The sequence below is a fragment of the Gallus gallus genome, chromosome 6, assembly GCF_016699485.2.
Source record: "Gallus gallus isolate bGalGal1 chromosome 6, bGalGal1.mat.broiler.GRCg7b, whole genome shotgun sequence".
In the NCBI taxonomy this organism is placed as follows: Eukaryota; Metazoa; Chordata; class Aves; order Galliformes; family Phasianidae; genus Gallus; species Gallus gallus.
In genome coordinates, this window is record NC_052537.1 from 14,052,328 (window position 1) to 14,078,222 (window position 25,895).

The window sequence follows — 25,895 nt, forward strand, 5'->3', positions numbered from 1 at the left end:
TCATCAAACTAAAAATGATCATATTGGTGATAGGTTTATTCCATAAATATAATGAGTTTTATTTTCATGCTTAGTTCTATTTAGCTAAACCCACCAGTCAGTCCTAGTCTGTATGATCACATTAAGTTCTGGGATACCCCAAATCCCTATTTTCATGTTTTCTCCTTTCTTTGAAAGGGTTGTTAGATATGGAGAAGCTCATTTGGTTTGGTAGTTATATTTCTTTATCCTGCATGCTGGTCAGATTTGTAGTTATTTGAGCAACTTATTTGAATTGCAGGAATAAATTAATGTTTATTTTGTGAATTTCAGACAGTGGGGTTAGCCTAGAAAATGGAATATTTGTTGCTGCTGTTGTGCCTGGAAGCCCAGCTGCCAAAGAGGGTTCCCTTACTGTTGGAGATAGAATAATTGCTGTAAGTCTGAATACATTCCTCTGATTTGTATTTATTTATTTATTTTTGACTTACAAGCTCCTGTGAAACAAAATGTGATTACCATGGAAGTACAATTGCATAAAGTCTAATGTAATCAAACAAGTGTTACTAAATTGTATCTCTACTAGGAATAAAAATATATAGGAGACTAAGCTTCTAGTGGAGAACAGGTAAATGCATGATATGGTCAACCTTACATCAGTTATATGCACGACACACAAAATCATGTTTTCCCTCTCTTCAGCAATGGTACCTTTAGGTACTGCCCATCTGTTGCTTGCATTTTATGGATCTCAGTTGTGTATGGTTTTTTTTTTTTGTTTGTTTGTTTTTTTTTTATGTAGATCAATGGCATTGCACTAGATAATAAGTCACTTAATGAATGTGAAGCTTTGCTACGAAACTGCAGGGATTCCCTTACTCTGTCATTATTGAAGGTGAGTAGGAAAAGCTAAACTTACAGAATTTTCTTCAACATATTTATCTTACTTGTTAAGGAAAGAGTGTATTAAAAATGAATATATCACCATGAGAAAGTCTACTGATAACAAGATCATCTGGATGTATTTCACTGATGGTACACTAAATAGTTATTTCCATAGTAAGAATATTGTGGCTTCTGGTAGGAAATAAAATTTATTTATTGCTCTTATTTTTTCCCCCATTTGTTTGCTGGTCACGCAAAATGACTGTCAGTACAGTTGTTTCTTTCTTACTGCTTCCTGCTTCAGAGCTGCAACAGTTTTGTTCATGAAAGATAAATTGCTTCCTGACTGCAGTTTACTTTTGGCCAGCAGGGAGTTGCACAGAAAACTGAACTCTATCATCAGGGATAAGTACTAGTTCTTTTTCAGGCTTAGTGTTATAAAAATATTGTGTGGGTTAGAATCCCATTACACTGGACCTGTCACAAAGGTTTAGTCAATGATAATTCCAGCTTCTGAGAGCTTGAGTTTAAGAAACTAAAAAAGATGAAATGTTTGTGAGGCAATGGGCAATGAAAGATGATTACTAGTGTCATTGAACAGAGATAGAAGTAGAATGGAAGTCCTTTTGCTGTTTTTTCAGTGCTTCTGCCACCATGTAGAGTTGCCCTTTTGAAATTGTTTCAGAGAAAAATCTGGCTTCATTTTATCCATCTTTTGCTTTGAAACTACAAGATTTTTATTACATTTTTTCCAAACGTATCCATGCATATGCAGATTTCCATTCAGGTTGAGGTAAATAAAGGAGACTAGAATATAGTTCATGCTAAGCAGAAATTAAATAGAAATCAAGAGTTAGTTAAGGTTGTTATGTGGTGAATTTTTGTTGTTGTCTTTTTAATTTTTGTTGGTCCTTTTAAAGGTTTTTCCTCAGAGTTCATCTTGGAGTGGTCAAAATATATTTGAAAATCTGAAGGATTCAGAAAAAATATCAAATTGTAGGGTTCATGCATCAGAGATACAAGCCCAAAACAAAAGAAATATGAAACTCAACAGCTCAACACAGACTGATATTTTCAATCCAGACATCATGGATGTCAAGAAGGACCAGAGTGATCAGGGCAGTCGTTCATTTTGTGATCACAAACCCTTCCCTAATAACACATTACGAGTAGATTCTCATAGAAACACAGTGCACAGTTGCCACAGTAATTCAGAACATAGTCTCAGCTCCTTCAATCCAGAGACATATGGGGACCGAGGCTATGGAGTTGTTGACTTGGACAACAGGAGGCTGCCTTATGAACCTACAGAAAATGACTGTATGGTGGTTGAGACTGCATTTGACAAAGGACATGGTACTAAGCATAGTGGTGGTACCTGGCCAAAAGTCATGGTTAATATCTCTGCAACAGAAACAGAAAAGTTTTCTGTATACAAAAAGCCAAAACAAAGGAAATCTATCTTTGACCCTGATACTTTCAAAAGGCCGCCAACTCCTCCAAAGCTAGAGTACCTTTCTCCAAATCAGGTGACTGGCCATTCACCTCAGCCATCAAAAGCTGAAGTGGCTTCAACTCCTCCAACTCCTCCGAAGAGAAGTGACTCCATCAAATTTAAGCATAAACAACAGGCAAGCTCTGCATCAGAGTCTACAGTAACAACTGGATCACCACCTACCAGCCCGGCCACAGCGCAAGCTCCAGTTTCCTTGGCACTTAAACAAGACTCTGCTACTCTCAAGGGTCGTAGCAGGAATGCTGGAAATTATTATCGCGAGGAGGGAATTGACTGCACTCATCTCTCCTCAAGGAAATCCTGTGAAGACGACATTGGCTTTCAAAGAGTTGAAGAGCCAGAGATAAAAAGGCCAAGGCCAAAATCTGCTCCTGCTCTGAGACATAAAATGACCCCAATGCCCATTCCTAATCCTGCACTTCAGGTAAAATTTTGCTATGAACATCTGTTTTTTTGCTTTGATATGAGTATTTTCAGAAGAGTTTTTGTGTACCCAGTTACGTATCCTAACTGGAGAAACAAAGCCTGTTCACAAAATCCAAGTCCCTTGAGGAGCTACTCCTGGCTCAGTTGTTGCAGTATCACAAAATACAAAACCACCGAACAGAATGATAGAGTTCTGTTTTGTAACTACATTTTGATTTTCAGTGTTTTCTGGTGGAGGATTAGGGGTCTTTCCTGCAAGTAAGAGCTTTATTAGGGCTTCTTTTCAGAAATCCCTTTGGCTCAATCTACAGATTAGGGGAAAAAGGTGTACCATTCGTAGTGACGTTTTTTATTTTGTGCGTCTACATAAGTGCTAATGTAATCTGAAATTGGCAAGGCATTAGGCTCATTGCACTATAGAGATGGACTGTTTGTAAGAATATAATTTAACAACATTGTTCAAAGTAGATCTGTCATTTGTTTAAATAAATTTGACTGTGGGGATTTTGGGTAACATCCTACCAGGGAAGGTGGAAAAAAAGTTCTTTGTGATCTAGAATGACTAGCCTATCTAGCTGACCACATAAGATGAAGTGGCGTAGTCAATAATGTAGTTTCAAGTCCACCATCTCAGGTTTGTTCAGTTTGAAGAAAATGCTACGTGTATTTGCCACCTGAAATCTCAAGTTTTGAAGAGTTATTTTTCCTTGCATCTAATTAACATCAAAATGACTTAGAATGGCATTTTCTTTACCTTTCCTGCTCTGTACCTTGTCATGCCAGAATAATCGTATAGGTATTAGTCTATGGAGAAAAACAAAATTATATTATAGACTTAAAAATTCTTTTTTTTTTTTTCTTAAGGTTACTTGAGGTATTAGCGCATTGCCATCTCTCAATTAAAGTTAATTTAAATTAAGTCTGAGTTCTATGTTGTTTTTTTTTTTTTTCCAACTCCCCTAGCTTCTCTCCAGTGCTTAAGAAAATAATTAGTTTTAACTCTAAAATTGTTGACTAGAAAACAGAGGTGGTATTGTGCCACTGAGTTGAAACCATTCACTCTGAAAATGACTTTGATTGAATGGTCTTTGTGTACTAAAACTACATTAGGTTTGGGTCTGGTCTTGCTCAATGTTTTCATCAGTGATCTGGGTGAAGAGATAGAATGCACCTTCAGCAGATTTGCTGATGGTACAAAGCTGGGGATAGTGGCTGACACACCAGTGTCTGTTCATTACATACAGAACAGAAACTACAATGGTTCTACAACCTGTACTGTTATGTTGGAGGTGTTGCTATGTGTCTATCTCAAAATGCAGGCTTAGAGGAAAATACTTTGTGGCTTATTAGCCAGCTCTCATTTGGCAACACTTGCAATAGTGGCTAAAGTAACATGAGAGTACATGTGCTAAAGAATGAGATCTAAACTTGAAATATTCTGTGAAAGCAGTATTTTGAAGGAGAAATTTAACTCAGGTGTACTGTACTGATGGAAAAGTATATCAGATAACTTTCAAACTTTGGCTTAAAAAGCTTACAAAATAATAACAACAGGGTGGAGGAAGAAGGGGTACAACTGAATAATTTCAGTGGAAGATGAAGTAAAGATGTAACAAGGACTGTCATATTTTTTTACTTCTGTATCTCCAGCTGCCTTTAATCAATTTTTCTGGTTTTATAGGTGCAGAAGTATACACCAGCTAGTGAGGAACACCTGTCTCCAGAGCTACAGGAATGGGCACCGTATTCACCAAAACGTTCTGCTAGGCATAGTGATGGCTTTGTGTCTTCCACTTTGTACACTGGAGGCATGTCATCAGGTGAGCAATACTGATGTGGATGGCAAGTGTCTCTTTTTGCTCAAGTCACAGAGATGTCTGGATGGACTTCTTCACTGAGATCCTGAATACTAACTGTAAAATTTCACCCTGTTAATTACTGTATTCCAGAAATAAGCTCAGTTACCCTCTTATATTCTAAATATCTATTCTCAGATTAGGTAAGAACTCGTATTTACTTTCTTGGAATGTCGCAAGGAATCTGTCCATATCAATCAGGATAAGCACAAAACAAGTATGAAATATGAAACATATTTTTCTGTTGTGTTGTAATCTGAACATGATAGTTTCAGTTTCTGGACTGTAAAGAAGTCTAATCTATTTGAGAACCATCAAAGAAACTGAAACAGCTCCTCTCTGAAGGATTTGTTTCATCTGATTCTGTGTTGCACAGGAATTTTGAATGTGTTAGTGGTGAACAAAGTTAGGGAGACAAATAAGATTTCCAGAGTTTTTGAAGTATGACTGACTTCAATGAACAGCTTGAGTAATACATATTCTGAATAAATAGATACAAATTTCTGTAATCTAAAATAATCAGACATGTCAGAAGTGGGATTCTAAGACAACAAAAATGGTTGAATGGTTTTAAGTGCAGACAGTTCAAGTACCGAATGAAAACTTCTGTTTCTGGCCGATGACTGTACAGAGAGAAAAATGAGATTCTTGTTGCTGTATAAAGAAGTATAATAGTTAAAAACAAAGTGTTTTAGGTGCAAGTCTATTTGAAAATGATGTGAAATTATGTGAATGATTTTTTTTTCTGTAATCCAAGGCTGGTGATTACTGATGAGGTAGAAAATTATAATCCAAATTCAAAATATTTGTGTTGTATTTAAAAACCATAGAATTATTATTTGTCTGTATGGTAGTAATTTATAATTATAGATGGATAAACATAAATGTAAACAATAATATATAATTATGCAACCATTTAAATATACTTGTTACCTGTAATTTATATGATAGTAACATTGGTAAGAGTGTATTTCTACCATCTTAAACAGGTACTGTACCGAGAAGCTTAGCACCATGCCCTGCAGTAACTGCGGTCATGCGAAATCCCATCTATACTGCGTGGAGCCACAGAGTACACACCAACAATTGCCCATCCGTTGCCAGCCAAATATGCCATCAACATCTGCATCCCAGGTGTTTTGAACTTTATATCACCTTAAATTTTTGTTCATGTTAGGATGAAATTGCTTAAAGTATCTGGTTTATTCAGTGTGGAGTGAAACACTGTTGTACTGTTAGGCGCAAACTTCTTAATAGCATGATTTACCAATTACTTTCATGTCTTTTAGAAACTGATCATTTGTGTTTCCCTCCACTTCTGCTGACTAATGCTGACAAAGAAGTTACATTTTTAATCAACTGTTTTGTAATGTTTTTGGTTCTTTTAATCTTTATGAACAAAGTAATTGAAGTCTCTCCGTCATTTTTAAAGTACTTTAGTCTCTCTTTCCTCTGAGTTGTCTTAATTAGTAAAATGACAGGCACTGTTTTTTGCTTTGTTGTAGTGCCCAGCATCAAGGTCGCTTGAGCTTGGACCTGAGTCATAAACACTCCAATGAATACTCTGAAAATCCACGTACAAGAGCATCTCATGGCTCAAATTCATTGCCATCCAGTGCAAGACTTGGTAACTAGCTTTTCTGATTTATTTCATGTGAAACTCTTGTCTACAGGAGAATAATACTGAATGGAAAATTCCTTATTTTCATGATTTATGGAATTACCAAAGCTTGCAAAGCCTAAAAGGCTTCCTGTTTCTTTGCTTCATTTTTCTAATTTTATGTCCCACAGTGTCCCATGGAAGTAGCCTTGTTTAATTTGCTTTTAATAGTCTTTTTAAAGTATTAGTTGTGAGTGATGCAAAATTCTCCTTTCAACACCTATTAGTATTTGGAAGTATGCTCATAAAGATGGAACGTCCAGCCAAATTACTTTTGAGGTTCACTGAGGTGGAGATGAGAGAAGGAAAGAGAATGCAGAACAAAAAAGTAATGACCTGCTGTAAATCTTGTTGGAAATAAGTTGCAATTATGTTTACTTGATTGACATTTAAGACATTTATGTGTATCTTAATAGTACTAAAGAAAATGTATGCTTTGTTTAAACATTTTAACATTGTAGATTTTCTTTCACTTTAAATTATGTACTACTTTTTTTGTGCATGTGTATGCTCCTGAGGTGCATCAGTCATTACAATTGCATGTGAATAGAGCATGGCAGCTTTGTAGCCACAACAGCAACAAAAAGTCACAGCAGTTAAGAAACAGTGCCAGGGAATAGCATCATCATCTGAGCTGAATATAATAAAAATATTTTAAATACCTTTTGTCAAGTCCCATGGGTTTTTAGTAACCTCAAGTGTTAGTTTCTTGCTTAGACTTCAGTTAAATTGCGTTTGTATCAAAAATATTTTAAATATTTTTCAATGAAGAGCAAACTGTACATATGTACTGTATGACTGCGGTGTGCTGTTTGTACTCACCGTGTAACTATTTATCAGAAGTATGTTAGATGTGATATATGAGAATAATCATTAATGCTTCTGCAGAAATTCAGAGCGCATTTTTTTTGCTTATTGAAAAAGAAGAGTGTAAGCATATTTTTTTCATGTTCCTTTAACATTTGGCAAGTTATAATGTTGTTGTTCTAAAAATAGGTTCTTCGAGTAACTTGCAGTACAGAACAGAAAGGATTAAGATCCCCTTAACGCCAAGATATCCAAGGTCCGTCATGGGCTCTGACAGAGGTAATTTTATTTGTAGTATTTCCAGTTCAAAGCCTTGTCAGTTACTGAATGAAGTTGCTCAAAAATCTAAATACAGGAATTTTATGAATGTTACAAAATATGTATTTTGCCACAAGGTAAATTTTAAAAAAAACTTTCTAACAAAAAGCAGTTTCTCTCTGTTAGTTGATTCTAGGACATTACATGCTAGGAATAATTAAACAAAAAGTAACTATTGATGTGTTTTATGGTTGCAGTTTTCTTCTGGAATGATGTCTTAAATGTTTTGACAGTGAAATTACCTTCATTATTTTTTAAATTATTTAAATGTGCTATTTTGCATACTATTGTATTATTGATTGTACATCAAAAATTCTATTATAGTAAATGGCAACTGTTAGTTGCCATGATCATTCAAGTATTTTATAGTCTTAATGGATTGGCTGCAGTTGCTTCTCTAACTGAGCAAATATTATTCCTACGAATGGTGATTTTTTTTTTTTTTTTAATTTCATAATTAGGAATTTGAGATTTGGTTTTGGTAGCTTTTTCAGAGGAAACGAACTACTTTTTTTCCTTTACCAGCTCTCTACGATGAGAATGGCAATATGTATATGTTTTCTTATAGAGGACATATTTATTATATAGACACTAAGGGCAGTTAGTTTGCAGCGTCTGAATTTGGTTACCTAAGTTAGAAGGCAGGTTTCCCTTAGCTCTACCACATTGCTAGCAAATGGTTTGGTCAGATATGTATGGTATCATTCCATATGTCTCTGTAGATCTCTGAATTATGACAAATGCAGGATACTAAAAGCTAACTTTATGTTTTTGTTTTGATTTGGTTTTTTAGGCTCATTGTCACACTCTGAATGTAGCAGTCCCAGCTTGATTACTCCTCCACAGTCACCTCTTAACTTGGAGACATCTTCCTTTGCCAGCAGCCAATCTCAGAACTCCCTTTCTACTTTACCTAGAATTTCCATTAGCCCAGTATCTGCTGGAGAGCGTAGAAAAGATAGGTAAGGTCCCCACATTATTTGCTTTTTATAGGAATATGTCCAGTGAGATCTTGTACATTTATTGGCCTAGAAGGAATGTGAACAGTTCATATAAATGACGAATATGAAGGTACCGAGATGCAATTGAGCTCCTGTTACTTAATGTTTTTCTTTTCTTTACAAAGTACATAGAGATCTTGTGTAAATTTATTTTTAAAACCTAAGGCTTGAGTTCAGAAGTATAAGGAATTTTATAAAGATTTTCTTTTTTTCATGTTAGATTACTGGCCATGCCAAATGCAGTCTAAATTGACATACATTCACTTGAGCTACCTCAGCTTCTTATTTTTGATAGGCTTGTTCTGTTCTCTAGAAACTAAATAAAATACCTAGTAGTATTTGATAGTTAAATATCAACTTCCTTAGTATTGTACAATCTGTGCTCTAACCACTGTGCCTTGATTCAGTTCAGCCAGATAAATAAAAATAAGTTGGTAACTGTAAGAATATATCCATATGTACATAATCTATTTTATACTTTAACTGTGATCCCCTTGGCTATACCTGAACTACTACTTGTGATAACATCAAGTCTATGCATAGCTGCTTTCACAGTTTGAACCTGATGTTATCATTTTCTTAAGATCACGACAGTTGTGTGTTAATGACTTTTCATCTCATTATGAATACATTCAAGATTTGTTGTTTATGGTATTAGTCTTGGACATCACTATCCGGCTAGACTGAATGTATGAAACAGTTTGTATGAACTCAAAGCATTGGACAATAAGACAAAAATCTGATTCAGGCTTTTATTTACACTGAGACAACTTAATGTCCTCCAGGCAGTGTAAGAGATCTATGGTGTGCTGAATAGATTACATTTATGTGGACTTCAGGACTCTTTTGTATTGCCCAACTTGTGTAAAAGGACTGACTATAAGAATGTGAATGAAGGAATAAGGATATTCGGTATTCTTAGTTTGCTGGTAGTAATAAAAAGCTATTCATAAAATGTTACATGAAATGTTTTTTGTGTAGTTTAAAGAATCTGTTACTAAGTCATTGTAGGGACACTACATACTGTGTACAGTGTGACTTTGAAAGGGAATGGAAGAGGTCTTTGTGGGTTTTCATTCTTTTATACTTCTTTTTGACTTTTGTACTATGTTTGTTTTCTTATATGAATGTTCTTCTACTTATCAATTGCACATTCCAAGTCACGGTTTATTATCTTTTTCACATGACTGATGATTATGTATAGTGTTCAGTGGCAAAAGCTAGTTTTTTGATACCCTTATAATGCTTTGTCAGTATAAAATGCACATTCTTATCTCTGGGAATTAACAATTTTTATTAATATTGATTTGAAGATCAAAGTACTGTCAGGCTCCAACCCTTTTATTCTTGGTGTACCATGTATAAGCAGTAGTCTGGATGACTCCCTCAGTCAAAAAAAGAGTATTATTTTGTTCAGGAAAAAGCACACCTCCCAGGAAAAACAAAAACTGTTATTAAGATAAGTACTTCTGAATTAAATGTATCCTAAACTAATGTGTGATGATGCCTAGATAGCATCTTTAAATGGTTGTTTCTTCTGTCACCTGTCCTCCCCGCAAAATGTAAGCTATTTGCTGCTTGGCCTTTCCCCATATTGTATAATACAGATTTTAAAAAAAGTTTGTTTTATTGATATATATATTTTTAGGAAAACCAATTTAAATGAAATGTAAAGAAATGTGACCAATTACAATTTTTTTTCTAGGCAGCATTTAGTGATTCTGGCAGGCAGTCTGAATACTGTAGAGGAATGTGCTTCATTTGATTTTTAAAAACACTGGTTACCAAGTAAAACACCTTTTCAGTGCTACCATTCTGTTTTACTTTATTCTTGTTTCCCTACTATATGCATTACTAGTTACCTTCCATTTTGTATTTACTAAAATCTTAAGATACAATCCTATGCAATTTGTGTGGGTTTGATTCTTACTCCTTCCAGTCCAAATAGAAAATGCATGTGGTAGATGGAAGCATAAGAATATGACAGATAACAGAAATATAGTTCTAGTATTCAATCAGCTATTAGAAGTTGACAAATTTTATTTTGGCCAATTAGTAAGTAATCACATTGTGATATTAAGAAAAAGGCTTCATATCATGGTTTACATATTCATAATGAGTTTTAAAAGAAGTTTATAAGTGCCAGTTTTCTGGGAGTTTGCATGATTCAGATCAGATAAGCTATATGTATTTAAAAAATAGAAGAAGAGCAGAGAGGCAGATTTGGTTCTAGTTTGCTGATAGTAAGAAATTTTTGGTATATAACACTGACAACATCAGTGTTTTTAGTCCTGTGTGTTTGATAATACACAGAATAACTGAAAACTGTTATATCTTCGGTGCATTGATAGGCAAGCTCCAAGAGTGTGGGTATTACCTCTGATAGTGATTTTGGTGTGACAAGATTATGTCTCAAAGTTGCATTCTTTTTTGACAGTTTTTCTTTTGTAAGTAATAAGCTGACAAGTTGTTATGTCGTTGCTGCAGAAGGCTACCAGATGCTTACCTTCAAAGACTGAAACATTAAGCATAGTTTATGAATTTGTGTCCTCTTCCCTCCCCTCACATGTGCCCCAAATCCTGCTCTTTCCAAAGGCACCCTTCATTTGCTACATACATTAGTAGCAGTTAACTTTCTTTAGCTCATGTGATATCTGAACAGCAGGATTTAAGGAATTGAAACAGTCTACACAGCTTAGGGAATGTCTAATTCATATAATCAAGTGTTAGGAAAGAAGACCCTCCTATTAATTCTTATCAAACGTATTTAAAATTGTGTACTAGAAGGGCTGCCAAGACCTGCAGTCAGTGTTTGTGGGACCTAAATACACTGCTGTTCCAAGCAGTTCCATTCTGAACACCTGGTGATGCCTTTTGCTGTGTAGACTCTGTTCAGTTCATTGTAACATGAAACAGCACTTTTTAGGACACTCCTGTTTGTTTATACACACCTTGGAGGGACTAGCCCTGTTTGTATGAGTGGATACATCCCAAGTATGGGGGGAGGAAATGGGAACGTATCAGGATTTTCTTTCATAAGATCCATTCTCTTGTTATACTTACTGGTGTTGTATTACTGTGTGTCTTTTTCTAAGTGTTCTTTTCTTCTCAAATCTTCTCCATCTTTCAGATATCTGTTCCGTAATAGGTCTTTTCTGAGAATCCCTGTGGCTCCTAGGCCTAGGTTCTCATCACTAAGGAGTTTGAGGTTGGCCTGATATAAGGTTGTCCTTCGCAAGCAGTATTGCGCACTTTGTGCTATTTTACGTTTGGATAATTGCCCTGAGGAGAATTTGCATGGTAATTGTAATGATACCATGCAAACTGCTGTCTTAATGGCTTGAGTTTGCGACTGCTTAATTTTCATTACTAATTTATGTTTCCCTGCATACAAATACGAAATCTGATACTGTGCATTGTTTTTCTTTGATTTTTTTGTCTCATCATTTATGGCATTTATTTTCATGGCCAGTAAAGACTCCCAGCATTTATAATAGTCACATACCTTTCTGGAATATGGTTTCTAAATTACATATTATATACTGTAGCTAAATTACTTTTATATAATATGGATCTGGAAGTTTTATTTCCTACCAACTTCCCCACCATTCTATTTGTAATTCATATTTATCATAACGCTTTATAGCAGTTGTGTAATTGGTATACATTTAATTCTGCCACTGTACATTGCATGGTGTTAAAGGAATGCATTTACAGCAGTTGACAGTAATTTTTTTTTTTAAGTAACTGTTTAAACCTATTTTTTTATTGCAACTTAGACAGTCATAAAGTGTTCCGTATAAATCTGACTTTATTATAGTTTAAGTGTGATTTTGTCCAAATCAGTTTTAACCTTCTCATCTAAAAGGCCCTACATGGAAGAGCCACGTCATGTTAAAGTGCAGAAGGGTTCTGAGCCACTAGGAATTTCCATTGTGAGTGGAGAAAACGGTGGAATATTTGTCTCTAAAGTAACAGGTGGGAGCATTGCACATCAAGCTGGACTTGAGTACGGTGATCAGTTACTAGAGGTAATTGTTTACTTACTATTCTTATGACTTTTAGTCTGTTCATATGAGTCCAGAAATAACTACCTTCCTCAAAAGAATACCTTGTGGGAGCTTGTGTATTGTGAGAACTAGCAGAGTTATTCTGTATTGTGATAGTCTAGTAAGTGTGATTGTTAGTGGCTGTTTTGTCAGGCGTTGTTATAAAATGTCTTCATGGTAGGTCTGCTTTGCATCTTATATAGATATATGTCAATTTTAAACTAGCTAGTTTAGATACTTAAACAACATAGTCCCAAAGTCATGTTCTCCAGGATAAGATGAGTAAATGCGCAGTTAGCTTGTACTGAGTTTTGTGCTACTATTGTTTGATTATATCCATACCTGGGATAGCTGGTTTAAAAAATACTCAGTTAGATTAGCTGCATTAATATTCTGTCCTGAAGCACTAAATAAATGTATGGAAGACTATTTTATAATGTGCAGAGTTGCTTTGTAAATGCATTTGTGCATGTGTTCATTGAAGCACAGTGTGCGGATGACTAAAAATGGACCTGAATGGATTATGGATATAAATTTATTATATAAGTTTATAGGATATAAAGTCCTGATTTTTATTTTTTTTTTCTGATCAATAATCTGAACCAAGTTGCATGTAATCAGTTGTAGCAAATCATAGCACAGTACAGAATATTTATGTCTTTTGGTAGTAAAAGGATTTTAAACTCATGCTTGGGATACCAAATAATAAAGTTAGTGATTTCTTCCAAGGAGTTCAGACACTTAAGAATCATTGCAACACATCTATTGTCCTATTTACTCCCATTGAAATAAGTCAGCATTTAAATGTTGAACTGATTAGGAGACTGAAAGAATGATTTTGCTAGTTTCTGTTTGAAAAATTTGACATCTTCTTGTTTGTTCTGTAGTTTAATGGAATAAATTTAAGAAATGCAACAGAGCAACAGGCTCGATTAATCATTGGACAGCAGTGTGACACCATTACTATTTTGGCTCAGTATAATCCACACATGTATCAGCTTGGCAATCATTCACGATCAAGGTAAGGGTGGCTAAACTTCAAAATAACACCTATATGTTCTTTTTTTATTTCAGTATAATTAATTAAACTGAAATTAAAAATGACTTCTTAGGATTAGGAGATTGTGGTACTTCAAACCATTTTTTTTAATAGTTGAGAAGTTTGGAAAGTTTCCCAAAATTAGATAGACAAAGTGTATGATTTAGTGAAATTATCTATCCCGTTTTGATGCATAATCACATCTCAAGTTTGAGCTTTATTTTTCTCTTAGACTTATGGATAACATAGGTTATTTGACATATTAAAAACTTTGTTTGCATCAAAAATATTTGACATTGGTGAAACACTAACCACTAGCTTTTAATTCTTTTTTTCCTATTAGTTCTCGCCTAGAACCTGTGAGTAATCATTCCACCCCTCAAGGCAGTGGAGCTGCAACTCCTGACAATCATTCCATAATTGATACTGTGAGTGAACAGGATGAAGGAACAATGACACCCCCATCCAAACAAACCACACCAACCACAAGTCCCCGAAATTCCTTAAGGTACAGAACAATTTTTGCCTTAATGAAGAAAATAAATATTGTCAGAATAGATGTAAAATGTAGTTTTGTACACATTGTGGCCTGGTTGAAATAAGTTAGCAGACAAACTAACTGGACTCAAGGTAAAACTGCTTGATTTCAGTCTGTATTTGAGAGATTGAGTCTGCAAGGAGTAGAGGAACTGTAAGATGAGACTGGTTTAGTTAAAAGGATCTGTAAGTAACATGAAGTTTGTCTCATAGGACTATATCCATAGGTAACGTATTTTAATAATAATTACGTAAGTATGCATAGGTTGCTTTGCTAGTAATGCCTCCTATTTATTTCTGTGGAATCTACAATAAATACAAAGAGCACAATAACATTGTTCAGTAGAGCAAATTGTCAAGTACAAAACACTTTTTCAACACAGTCACCAACATTAGCTCTGCATTTTTACCAGTGATGAACAAGAGCCTGCATGCCAGGCTTGTGAAAATCTGCCTGGCTGTCTGGAACATTGATTTGCTTTTCATGTTACTGTCACCCCTGCTGAAACACATGATCCACCACCTCACTGTGCTCACATCCACTGTTTCATCTCCATAAATGTTCACCACACATCAGAGGATGTCAACAGGTGAATTATTTTTTTTTTTTCAGCACGGAGGAATTCAACTCCACACCTTTGTTTCATTTGCATTTCCATGTCAGATGCCATTTTGTCAGACTGCCCCTCTGCTGCCATCTGTTGCACAGCAACAGAATGTAACAGAATATTGTGGGAAGGTTCAACCTCTACTGCCATACCACCATCTGCCTCTGTTGTTGTGGAACAACAAAATAAAATAGGAGGCATTACTGTCTGAACAGCCCTCAAATATTGTTCTCGTGGCTAGTTGACTGTACACTCCTCATGCAAGTTTTTAAATTGAACTACATGTGTAACTTCTTCCTATCAAAAGGGGCCCTGTGGACACGAACAAAAGGACCCCTGAACCAAGAACTGTTGTTGTTAAAAAATCCCAAGTGGATCTTGGGATCCAGATATGTGGAGGAAATCTTTATGGAATATTTGTATCAGATGTAGATGATGATAGCCCAGCTAAAGGACCTGATGGACTAGTTTTGGGTGATATGATACTTGAGGTAAGTTAAGAAAACCTTACTGTATGCAGACAAAATGTCTAGGATGGTACATAGAGGGAGTTGTACGTATAATCTTGCTGTCATGCAATGGGAGATGTTTTGTGACCTAGAGAACTACCACCGAGGTCATAGGTTGCATGAGTTTGAAGGACTAATGTATTCTACTTGGAATTATAAACAGCTGTTCTCATCTAAATGGAAAACTTTGAATACAGTTGCTGTATGTACAACAAAGACAGCAATATGGAACATACTGTGAAACAGAAGAATATTGAATTTAACACAATGGAGTTCTAATCAGACTTTGGGGGAAATCATGAAATGTCTTTGACTCTACTATCTTTATTTGATACGAGACTATTTCTCTACTTGACAGGACTGTTAAGATGCTGTGTATTTTTTTTTAATGAGCTTTTCAGATACAGCTGAACATTAATACTCTGAGTGTTGAGATTCTCCCATTGTGCCTCTAGTATCCAAATGTAGATCTTGCTTTGAAATTGTGTTTCTGACTTCCCTCAGGCAACCTTTTTCCCTTAAAAAATATTAAATTATTTCCCGTTTGAATTCTGCAGTTCTCAGCTTATGCTTCCATACTACTTAAAAGAAGTGTAAACTGTCTCTCATGGTGTATGTCAGTTGCATTCAGTTCATGTTTTACTTTCTATTGCAACTCCTGATAGACATTTTAAGGTACTAACTGCTATAGTTAAGTGGCAAGAGTTGCTTGTATTTAGACTGTTCCATTACAAAAAACAGACTCGTTTTATGTGTTTTTCAAGCTCACCTAATCCTGTTGTCTGTTAAGATTTGTATTGTGCTTAAAGGTTTTGTGTTTTTGTAGTATGGATCCATTGATATGCGAACAAAAACAGCTGAAGAAGCTTACCTTGAAATGTTGAAACCTGGAGAAAATATCAAAATAAAGACTCAATATAGAATTGAAGAATTTAATAGGATAAAAGAGCTTCCTGGGGATGGATTCTTTATCAGGTATTTTACATGAAAGAGATTATACATCTATTTTGCCACATTTTAGAAATTCAAAGTTATTAATTTATCCCAGCTAGTCTCTTGACAGCAAGTACACAGTCTGTAACGTAGTAATTCTGCATGTTTCATTGTAAACTTCTGTGCTCTAATCTGTTCCGTTTTCTTTGAAGAAACCTGTTCTATGTTTGATGAAGATCAGTTGAAGAGCATATTTATGTCTTTCTTTCCAGAGCACTTTATGACCGTGTGGCAGAAGTGGAACAGGACCTAAGCTTTAAGAAGGATGACATTTTGTATGTTGATGATACTTTACCACAAGGAAACTTTGGTTGCTGGATGGCTTGGCAGCTAGATGAGAATGCTCAGAAGCTGGAAAGAGGACAGATTCCTAGTAAATATATGTGAGTGATAACCATACAAGTTACTTACCTCAGTCTTTAAAATTGTCTGATTAATGATACATGGATGTAGGACTTGTTTGCTTCTATCAGTTCTAGGAGATATTGATTCTCAGACATTTTATGGGCAATGTATTCAAATACATTTCTCTACCAACTCAGTTTTAAAGCCACTGAATAATAAATGAGAAATGGAAAGCACTCATAGCCCAGTGTTGTGAGAGATAACTCGAGAAAAAAGTGAGAGTAACCACAGCAAAAATGTGCTTTAGCCCAATTGTGCAGCACTTGTTCTTGTAAAGTACCAGTGTTTTTATTTTCTGTGAACAGTGATGTTAATGTAAGACTGCATCAACCACAATTGCATAATGTTGGTAGAACAGTACAGGGACATGCAAGAATTAACATTTTTAAATTGTTACCAAAATCACATTAATTATTACTCAGTTATATATTTTGTTTGTTAGTCCCTCTGCTTTCCTTTATATGTTCTTCTAATAGTATCTTCTCCATGTTGTAACTGTTCTACTATAGGATGGATCAGGAATTCTATAGGAGACACAGCATGTCTGAGACTAAAGATGAAAACAGCTCTTCCAAGACATTGTCAGCAGCAGCACGAAGGTCATTCTTCAGGAGAAAGCATAAGCACAAACGAAGTGGTTCCAAAGATGGAAAGGATTTGCTGGCTCTTGATACAATCAGCACGGACTCAATCCCGTTCTTGGATGGCAAGTACCTTTGTTATACTCAGGAGGGTATCTTTCTGTTTTCAAATGTCTGCAGCAATACATTTAACAAATAACCTGCCTTTCTGGATGGTATTCATATAAATGATAAATATACACTTCTAGTGGGAGCAATAAATAATTTATATATATATATATAAAATAATAAATAATATATAATAAATAATATATATATATATCTGTATTAAATAGTAAACCATATTGTCAAATTTAAAAAAATAAGGTTTTTTTGTAGTTTATTCCTAATAATTGACACTAATGTTTCATTTGCAGAGAGAGATGGCTTTTGATGCATTCTTTCAATCTTTCTTTCCAAGTACTCAATTTCTGTCTGCGTCGCTTAATTTAGGCAGAAATCCTGGGTTCACTCAAAAATCTTCAATTTGTTTATTGCTATACAAAAGTTATGTTGATTACAGCACTCCCTTCGAAGAACCTAACAAATTAAGTGACTGGTGTGTCTTGTTCACAATACTAACACAAAACAGGAATTGTTCATTTTAAAAAATAGAGGGGAGGAGTGAAGGAAGGAAATGTGAGGTTCAGTTTTTTGTTTTTATTTTAATGTCTTTTTTAAGCTGTCAGGTTGGGAAAATTGCAGTAATTGATATAGTGAGCATTTTTGTATTTCTCAAGGCCCTTCTCTGCTGAAAAGCAGATGTGAAGTTGTTTTCACAATTACAGTTACCACATTATCTGAAAAATGCCATGAGAATAATGTCTACTTTTATAATTAAGTCTTTTGTGTGTGTAGATTCTGCAAGTCTGGCATATCAGCGTGTACAGAAAGTGGACTGTACCTCTCCTAGACCTGTGCTTATTCTAGGACCATTACTTGATGCTGTGAAAGACATGTTGGTCAAAGAATCCCCAGGAAAATTTTGCAGATGTCCTCTTGGTAAGTATGGGAATATAACTAATTTCTTCTGTCTTAAATGATAACATCTGTATGTGAATTAAATGGTAGCACAAAGCTACCAAAAAGAAAAATCTTAATTTACAGGCTGCTCTGTTAGTCTTGTTCTGTGCCTAAAAAATAGGAATGAGCAGTGACTCTCTTCTGATTCCATGTAACAGAGGTTATGAAAGCTTCCCAACAAGCCATTGAGAGAGGTGTGAAGGATTGCCTATTTATAGATTATAAACGGAGGAGTGGACATTTTGATGTGACAACTGTTGCTTCAATAAAGGAGATAACAGAAAAGGTGAGTCACTATTAATGCTGTAGTTCTTGGTAAAATTTGCATTATATGGTCATACTAAGGAGCAGGAAAAGTGGAAATTTTGTCTTGGCATTGTCCAACAAATTGTTCCCCAGGCCGCTGAATAAAATAAAATTAAGTGATTATGTATAACTGCTTAAAGATAGTTTCATGTTAGCCCATCTTTGTAGAAACTGAAATGTCCATGTTCTTTTGCAGTGTTATCATATAGAATTAGAAATATATTTTTTTTTAGAGTCCATAGGTCTTACTTCCCTATAAAATGACAGTTTAGTTTTGTTTTTTAAACAGTTCAACTTAATGTGGTCATATATATTATGTGAACATAATGATCCTGGTGACAGGTTAATTAACAGATGTTAATAAAAATCTATTCAGTGTTCATGGTTTTCTGTCAAACCATACAGCCTTATTACTTAAACACTTGTTTGTTTATGATTTCTGAAAGAGCAAATGAATGTGTATTTAAATTTGGGGAAAAAAAAAGCATTACATTTGTCTCAACCTGAGTTTTCATTTCATTAATTCTTCAAATACTTTGATTTCTGTTGATGTATGCTTTTTGTATGTGGAACTTCTTGCAATTTTTCTTTTGGGTACAAATTGCTCAGTAGCTGCTAGATGTCAAACACATAGTGAAACTGTTAGGTTGCTGTGATTTAAGTAGAGGAAGAAATGGGGGATTTGTAGGTGTGCTCTTTAACTGAATGAATGTTTTTCATTTACATTTAATCTTAGGATTGTCATTGTCTGCTTGACATCGCTCCTCATGCTATCGAACGGCTCCACAGTGTTCATATCTACCCTATTGTAATTTTTATTCGCTACAAAAATGCTAAACAAATCAAGTAAGTCTGGGGGGGATATAGCTTTTATGTTTATTTTAACTTAAAATAAGTTTGTGTCTTTGTTATTTCTTTCATCTTAGTGATCTTAAATGTATATCAAATGCAGAAATTTTTCCTCACAAAAGCCACTTGTGAAGCACATGATCTTGACTTTATTTTGATTACATGACAATTAAGTAAATCATTCAAAGAAATCAAACAACATATACCAAACTGTGTGTACTCAAGAGGGTATTCAGGTCCTCAGTCACACCGCTGCAGTAAATGATAGGGTAGATATGGTTGTCATTCATGATAATACTGGGGATTAAATGAAGAGACTTCATCCTTCTCAGTGGGGCCTAGTGTGAGGATGCACTGAGTTTCCTCTCCTACGTTTTGGACAACGGATCCTTAACCTTGACTTTACCACTTTCGGTCTCCAGTAAAAACAGCAATGGAAGTCACTCTTTTTCATAGAGTGAGCATACTGTGGTCTTGTCAGGCAGTGCTCCTTAAGTAATTGGAAATTTCCTTCTCAAATATAACCAGGAACAGAATCTGGAGTTAGAAACCCCAGTCTTTCCCCTGATATTTTAGGAAGCATTTGTACCTTTTGACAGAAGTGAGAAAAGTGACGTAATCTCCCTACATAAGAAGCAGTTTTGTTTTACTTCTGCTGTCTTCCTTTTGAAAGTTCAAGACTAATATTCTTGATCTTTAGGTAAATATGAGGACTGTTTAATAAAGAAGATAAGTATCACCATTTTCAAATATCAGCAAGACAAAGTTGTGTGGTGTATATCATTATGATTGTAGGATGATATGAAATGATGAATAGAACTGTCATATCATGATATCTTGAGCCTGTTTGAAAATGGAGTAGTGAGCATTGAAGCTATTTTTCAAGTGGCAGGAAGCAAACCTTTCTAACAGCTTTCAAGTAAGATGAACTGGCACTTGCCTCCACCTGTTCTGGACAGCAAAGGTCTTTCTGAAAAATCTTTTTTGTTTACCACAGCTTCTATCAACATTCTGTGTATGGTTTTTTTTTCCTTACCACCTCCAGATTGCATAATTTCACGACCCCTCACAGCACTGAAGCTACCTAAGTTGTGATTATTTTAATTTATAAAATAAAATTTTGCTTCATTTCTTACTTCTATAAGGAACAATGTTTTTTTTGGGTCAGTACGTATCTATATGACCTTACTAGTTGATTATAAACTTTGCCTCCTTTTAAACAGAATCTCCTACTGGGAAATCAAAGCCTGACTCAAAGAAGAGTACTACAAGCTTTGATCTAAATTAAGAGTTTTTGCCAATTCTCCATATGTTTTTTTTTCTTATTTTATTCACAACAGTTTATATAACATTGACCTCATCAATGTGCCTTACATAAGGTGACAGAAAAATAGACACAAATGAAAAGAATATCCTCTTACTTTCCATTAGCACAGTACTCGGTATTTTAGGCCCTTTAAATGAGCAGTACCGTGGTCTAATTCTGTGTAGGGGAGCACTAGTGTTCTTTCTCCTTCAGCTTGTACCCAATTTCTGAGATGTAAGGAAGACTCTTGCTCTTACAGCAAATAAAAATCCGTAGAACAGAGAAGATACTCATGCCTTTGCTTATACTGCTGAACCACAGTAGATGGCAGTCTATTCACAGCATTATGGTTGCAAATTAATTGGTTTCTCACGTTCACCAAACTAAAGGCAATCATATATTTCAAGTCAAATTAAAATAAAAAATTCTTTCTCCTTTTTCCTTTTTTATTTTTATTTTATTTTATTTTATTTTATTTATTTATTTGCAGAGAGCAGAAAGACCCAATCTTCCTGAGGGACAAAGTTACACAAAAACATTCCAAAGAACAGTTTGAGACAGCTCAAAAAATAGAACAGGAGTATAGCAAGTACTTTACAGGTTAGTATCTAATCAACATTTCACTAGGAACACTGTGGCAATTTATTCACTGTACATTGTAATTTGAAATATCTTGTTTGATTAAAAGGATCAGTTGCTCATGTTTTTTTCTCGTTCTACTTCCATATTTGGCAACATCATGCTCTGGCGTTTCATTTTAGAGGGAAAGAAAATCTCTGGATATAAGTGCTGTCCTTTGCTTTTACATGTTGTGGTTTTAGGAGATGACGAATTTTGTATTTGAAGGAGAATCTGAGAATATTTTATTACAAGCCCAGACTACCAGAAGTACAGTGAAGATAATTTGATAATGTTGGTAGTTTTATTACATACAAGGAATAATTTGTTCTGTAGTTATGTTAAAAGAAGAACAAACTAATGAACAAAAAGTGCATTGTAATTTGAAATAGTTCAACTTCAGAGGCCTTTTTAACACTTTTGTATTTGTAACTCAAATCTTGGACTGAAGCTAACATTTTACCAGGGAAATGCTGGTATGTTCATAGATAGCCTGTGCTTGATTCAGAGTATATTTTCTTGTGGTTCTATATACATTCAAAAGAGTAAGGGTGAAATCCTGTCCATCTTAATGTGAATGGCAACACAACTTAAAAAGAAAAGAAAGAAGAAAAAAAATAAAACAACTCCCAAACCAAACCAAACCCAACCTCATACCCTCAAAAGAATGGGATTCTTACAATAGTATTCTGAAATACATCTGCCAAACACAGGGAAGTGGAAGGTGGGATGATACATTTAGTATAGAGCTATCATGGTGTATCGTGAGAGAAGTTGCACATACTCAACAGTCAGTTGCCTGATATATTATGGTAAGACAAATGTTAATCTAAATGATACCGCATGTTATCTTCTGCTAATTGTTAAGGCATTTGTTGTATTATAATCTCACTCTGATAGAGAAAGTGGACTCACTTAAACAAGGTGCTTCATGTACCTTCTCACTTGGCTTGTGGGAAGGGCCTCCTTCTGTTAGTGCCAAGTGTAGCAGGCTCCAGCTGTCATCAGCTTTTCCAGATAATGGTAGTCAGATAGGATTGCTATTCAAACTGCACTGATGTGTAAGCTTGTTGGAATCATAACTTGGTGCATAAGATAAGGCTGTAGTTAAGCATATTAGGTCTAGTACCTTCGTCATGAAGCTACATCGGATACTCATCAACCTAAACTCTGCGACTACTTTAAGTGCTACCTTTTTTTTTTTTTTTTTTTTTTTACTAATAAATCATTTGAGCTGGCTTTGTTTCTTGTAGCAAATTATAAGCGCAGTTTGTAATCTAAGTTGTTTCTAAATGCCATTAATCACCTTTCATAGGCTTTGTTCTTTGCTGCATTCTGTATCCAAATTCATATGACGTCAATACCTGCAGTGTATACTGCAAAGTCAATTATTTTTTTTTACACAAGATTAAATTCTATCTTCTCAAAACTGGAAATTACACCTCAAGCTTTGTAGAATTCTGTATGCTTCCAGCATTGGTGTTAGGCTGGATGTTTTACTGACATATTTCTCAAGTCATGAAGTTCCTCACTTTTTAAGTCTTAAGGGTTCCATGCTTTCCCCTCCTATGTCAGTGTTGGCATTTTACTTCTTGTAACTTGTATCTTTGGCAAGGACAGAATGCAGGGTATTCTTTGTTTACCTCTTGAATCAGTCTTCTGGGAATTGCTTGTTGTTGGTCTTGTGTTATTTGAATATAATTGCTAGTAAGAGTTGAGGTAGCAACCACAGCTGTTTTATCTGGCTCTACTTTCTGTAAGCTGCCTCATTATTTGTATATAATACTTGCAAATAGCACCTAGTTGCTACAGCTATAGTCTCCATGTATATTACCACATAAATTCAAAACTTGTAGCAGTACATGCTGAACAGAGAAGGGTTATTATATAGTATGTTCTGACCATTTTTAGACTTAAACTGCCACCTGATGCCTCTGAAAATATACATGGAAGACTAACAAAACAGTTGTCTTAGTTGATTATAGCCATCAATTCTGCTGCTTCCCTGGGCTATTTCAACAGCTAGCAGAAGAGACTGTGTACTGACATTTGACCTCCTTGCTCTGTTTATTCTTCTCCCTGTTATAATACTCATGCATCTGGAAAATATTGAATTGAGTAAATTAATTCTTATCTGTTGATATACACTATAAAAATGCCCAAGACTGCTCTTTGTACTTAGTCATAACTGTTTGTTTCAGCCTAATTTATTTTTTTTTTCTTTTGGGTGGGGGGAAATCTTTTTCTCTAGGCATTGTCCAGGGTGGAGCCCTTTCAAGCATTTGCACTCAGATTATGACAACTGTCGACCAAGAACAAAACAAAGTCCTGTGGATCCCAGCTGGCCCACTGTAGATTTATTTTTGCTGTGAAACTGCTTTACAGGTGTAAATAACCAACTAACTTTCTATTCAATGGACTCTGTCCGTTTCTGTCTTTATAAAGATGTAAGTAAGTGATTTCTGTTTCATGAAGGGGAACGATAACACTGAACACAAGAAGAACCGACGAGGCATTTGGGAAGGGTAGATCACTTCACTGAGCTTGTCTCTTCCACTGTACGTGTACATGTGACAGGTTGGCATGTGGGGTACAACCTGTGTGGACTTGTCCATAAATAATGAATTTAGCAATGCTGCAAAACCCTGTAGAACAACAAGTTTACAAAAACCTTTTCAAAAGTATTTGGTTGTTGCTGTTTACTTGAATGTCTTTTCTTTTGTTGTTTTTGTTTTGTTTTATAACTCTGTGTCCTTTCACAAAATGAGGTAACTCTCTGAAACAGAGTGAAATTCTGAATATGAGTGAATGGTTTATGCACGTGACTCTTACCTGCAGTTTTTACCATTTCTAAGCACACTGACTTGACAGCAAGATAATACGGGATTTTATCGGTACGTCTTGGGAGTAAGTTCAGAAGGAAGTACACTCCTTTACAGGGCAGACCACTGTTTGTATTATGTCAACACTTGTCTGTCAAAGATATTGTTTCTTGTCTTATGCATGAATCTGATATTTAAGTGTCATAATATAACTGAACAATCCAAACTTATTGTGTGTTGAGAAATAACAATTTTTGGTTGTTGGGCCTGGATAAATACAGGTGGGCAAGAGTCAAAAGCTAGGCCTAGCATGCTGTGTTCTGTCACTTTCAGATACTGTAAATATGGAAAGCTTACGTTGGTGCAATTTTGCAGGGTAATTCTGAAGCTTTGTATTTCAGTGTGTAGCATTCACATAGATTGTTTTTTATTTAAAAGCAGCCACAGGTTTAGGGCTTTGGTGAAAAGCCTTTAGAAAGGTACTGAATTGTTAATATTTTCACTGTAAAAAGTAAGTGATGGTTTAGTTTTGATTGCAATACTTACTTATTGTACCAAACTCCGTTGTATCAGTTCCATTTTTGGGTTTTTTTTTTTTTTTTTTTTTTTTTTTTTGCACTTCTGACTCTGTGTTCCTAACACAGGTTTTGTACCTGTCTCTTCTGTCTCTTGTGCCATGTTTTTTGGGTACTGTATTTTATTTGTTTTTAAAATATAATTTGAGTAGAACTGCTTTTTAGTCGTTGTTCCTAACATTTCATTATGCAGGGGTTTCTAGTTTTACACTACAACCTACAGTTTTGTTCGTTTGCAGCTTGTTTAAGTAAAAAAGGGATTCTTCTTGCACAGGTCTTCACAGAAAGATTTGGTCCTAAATTTAAATTCCATTTTGCAGAAGCTATTTTATAGTTCAAAGTACTAAATATAGTTACATACTATATAGAGAGAGTATTTTTGAACTGTAATACATACAAAATATATATATACAGTATTATTTTATTTACTATTATACTATATTGTTGTAATACTGTGTATATATATATAAATTAAATAGAAGATGGTATGCATGTATTTGTCATGGTGAGGGACAGCAGTTATTTTTCATTTATTTCATTTTTGTTTCTTTGTTTTTTAAAGTTTGAGGTCAGAGTAGACTTCAGTGGTACAACTGAAACAGACAGGTACTGTTCTGACATGATTTTTCTGTACTAAAATAAAAATGTCACTTTGTATCAAAAAAAAAAAAGTTAAAGAAACTGATTACTAAATAAAAGTCAATTTCTATAACTTGACTTAGTTGAGTCTCAAAATACATTTTATTTTTTGCCTAAAGTTGTATATAAACTCAAGTGTCCATCTTGAGAGAAACAGATTTTCATTTTGTGTTTTTGCCCAGCCTTGTGTACTTAAATGCTTCAAAATGACTTAAAAAAAAAAAACAACAACAAAAAAACTGCTGGAGACAAGAAAGGAAATCTTATGTTATCGTATTTTCAACTTCCTCTGGCCAAGTGGTATGTAAGGTTTTCAAACAGGAATTTTGTTTCCTGTTTGTTTCCTGCAAATGCAGGATTTAATGGGAGAGTAAATATATCACTGTCACTTTTCAAGACTGTATCCCTGAGAATTCCTACCTGAAGGTAAAGCATTTATTCATAGTTCCAAAGTATGTAGAATTTTGTGTGTCAGTCTTTATGCTTCAGATAGACCAACCTGTTCTGTTAATTGAGTTATCTGAAAGTTCAAGAAAAGTTATTATTGTA

The 25,895-nt window shown here is 34.9% G+C and overlaps 1 protein-coding gene across 4 annotated transcripts in view; it reads left to right on the forward strand.

Annotated features, from left to right (window-relative positions):
* DLG5 (discs large MAGUK scaffold protein 5) overlaps positions 1-25,424 on the forward strand; it is a 95,304-nt gene extending 69,880 nt beyond the window's left edge. The window contains exons 14-34 of one of the 4 annotated variants that reach the window (XM_040702697.2): positions 313-416; positions 782-874; positions 1,785-2,804; positions 4,488-4,626; positions 5,652-5,796; positions 6,168-6,289; positions 7,319-7,408; positions 8,241-8,409; positions 11,579-11,656; positions 12,317-12,479; positions 13,385-13,518; positions 13,880-14,044; positions 14,989-15,172; positions 16,017-16,165; positions 16,396-16,566; positions 17,098-17,294; positions 18,067-18,210; positions 18,390-18,517; positions 19,274-19,383; positions 21,183-21,292; positions 23,538-25,424. In XM_040702697.2, the coding sequence (XP_040558631.1) occupies positions 313-416; positions 782-874; positions 1,785-2,804; positions 4,488-4,626; positions 5,652-5,796; positions 6,168-6,289; positions 7,319-7,408; positions 8,241-8,409; positions 11,579-11,656; positions 12,317-12,479; positions 13,385-13,518; positions 13,880-14,044; positions 14,989-15,172; positions 16,017-16,165; positions 16,396-16,566; positions 17,098-17,294; positions 18,067-18,210; positions 18,390-18,517; positions 19,274-19,383; positions 21,183-21,292; positions 23,538-23,665 (3,743 nt within the window). In that variant the 3' untranslated portion in view covers positions 23,666-25,424. The remainder of the gene's footprint in view (positions 1-312; positions 417-781; positions 875-1,784; positions 2,805-4,487; positions 4,627-5,651; positions 5,797-6,167; positions 6,290-7,318; positions 7,409-8,240; positions 8,410-11,578; positions 11,657-12,316; positions 12,480-13,384; positions 13,519-13,879; positions 14,045-14,988; positions 15,173-16,016; positions 16,166-16,395; positions 16,567-17,097; positions 17,295-18,066; positions 18,211-18,389; positions 18,518-19,273; positions 19,384-21,182; positions 21,293-23,537) is intronic. The other 3 variants (XM_015288292.4, XM_040702698.2, XM_421604.7) reach the window with 3 other exon arrangements.
* The last annotated feature ends 471 nt before the right edge of the window (positions 25,425-25,895 follow it).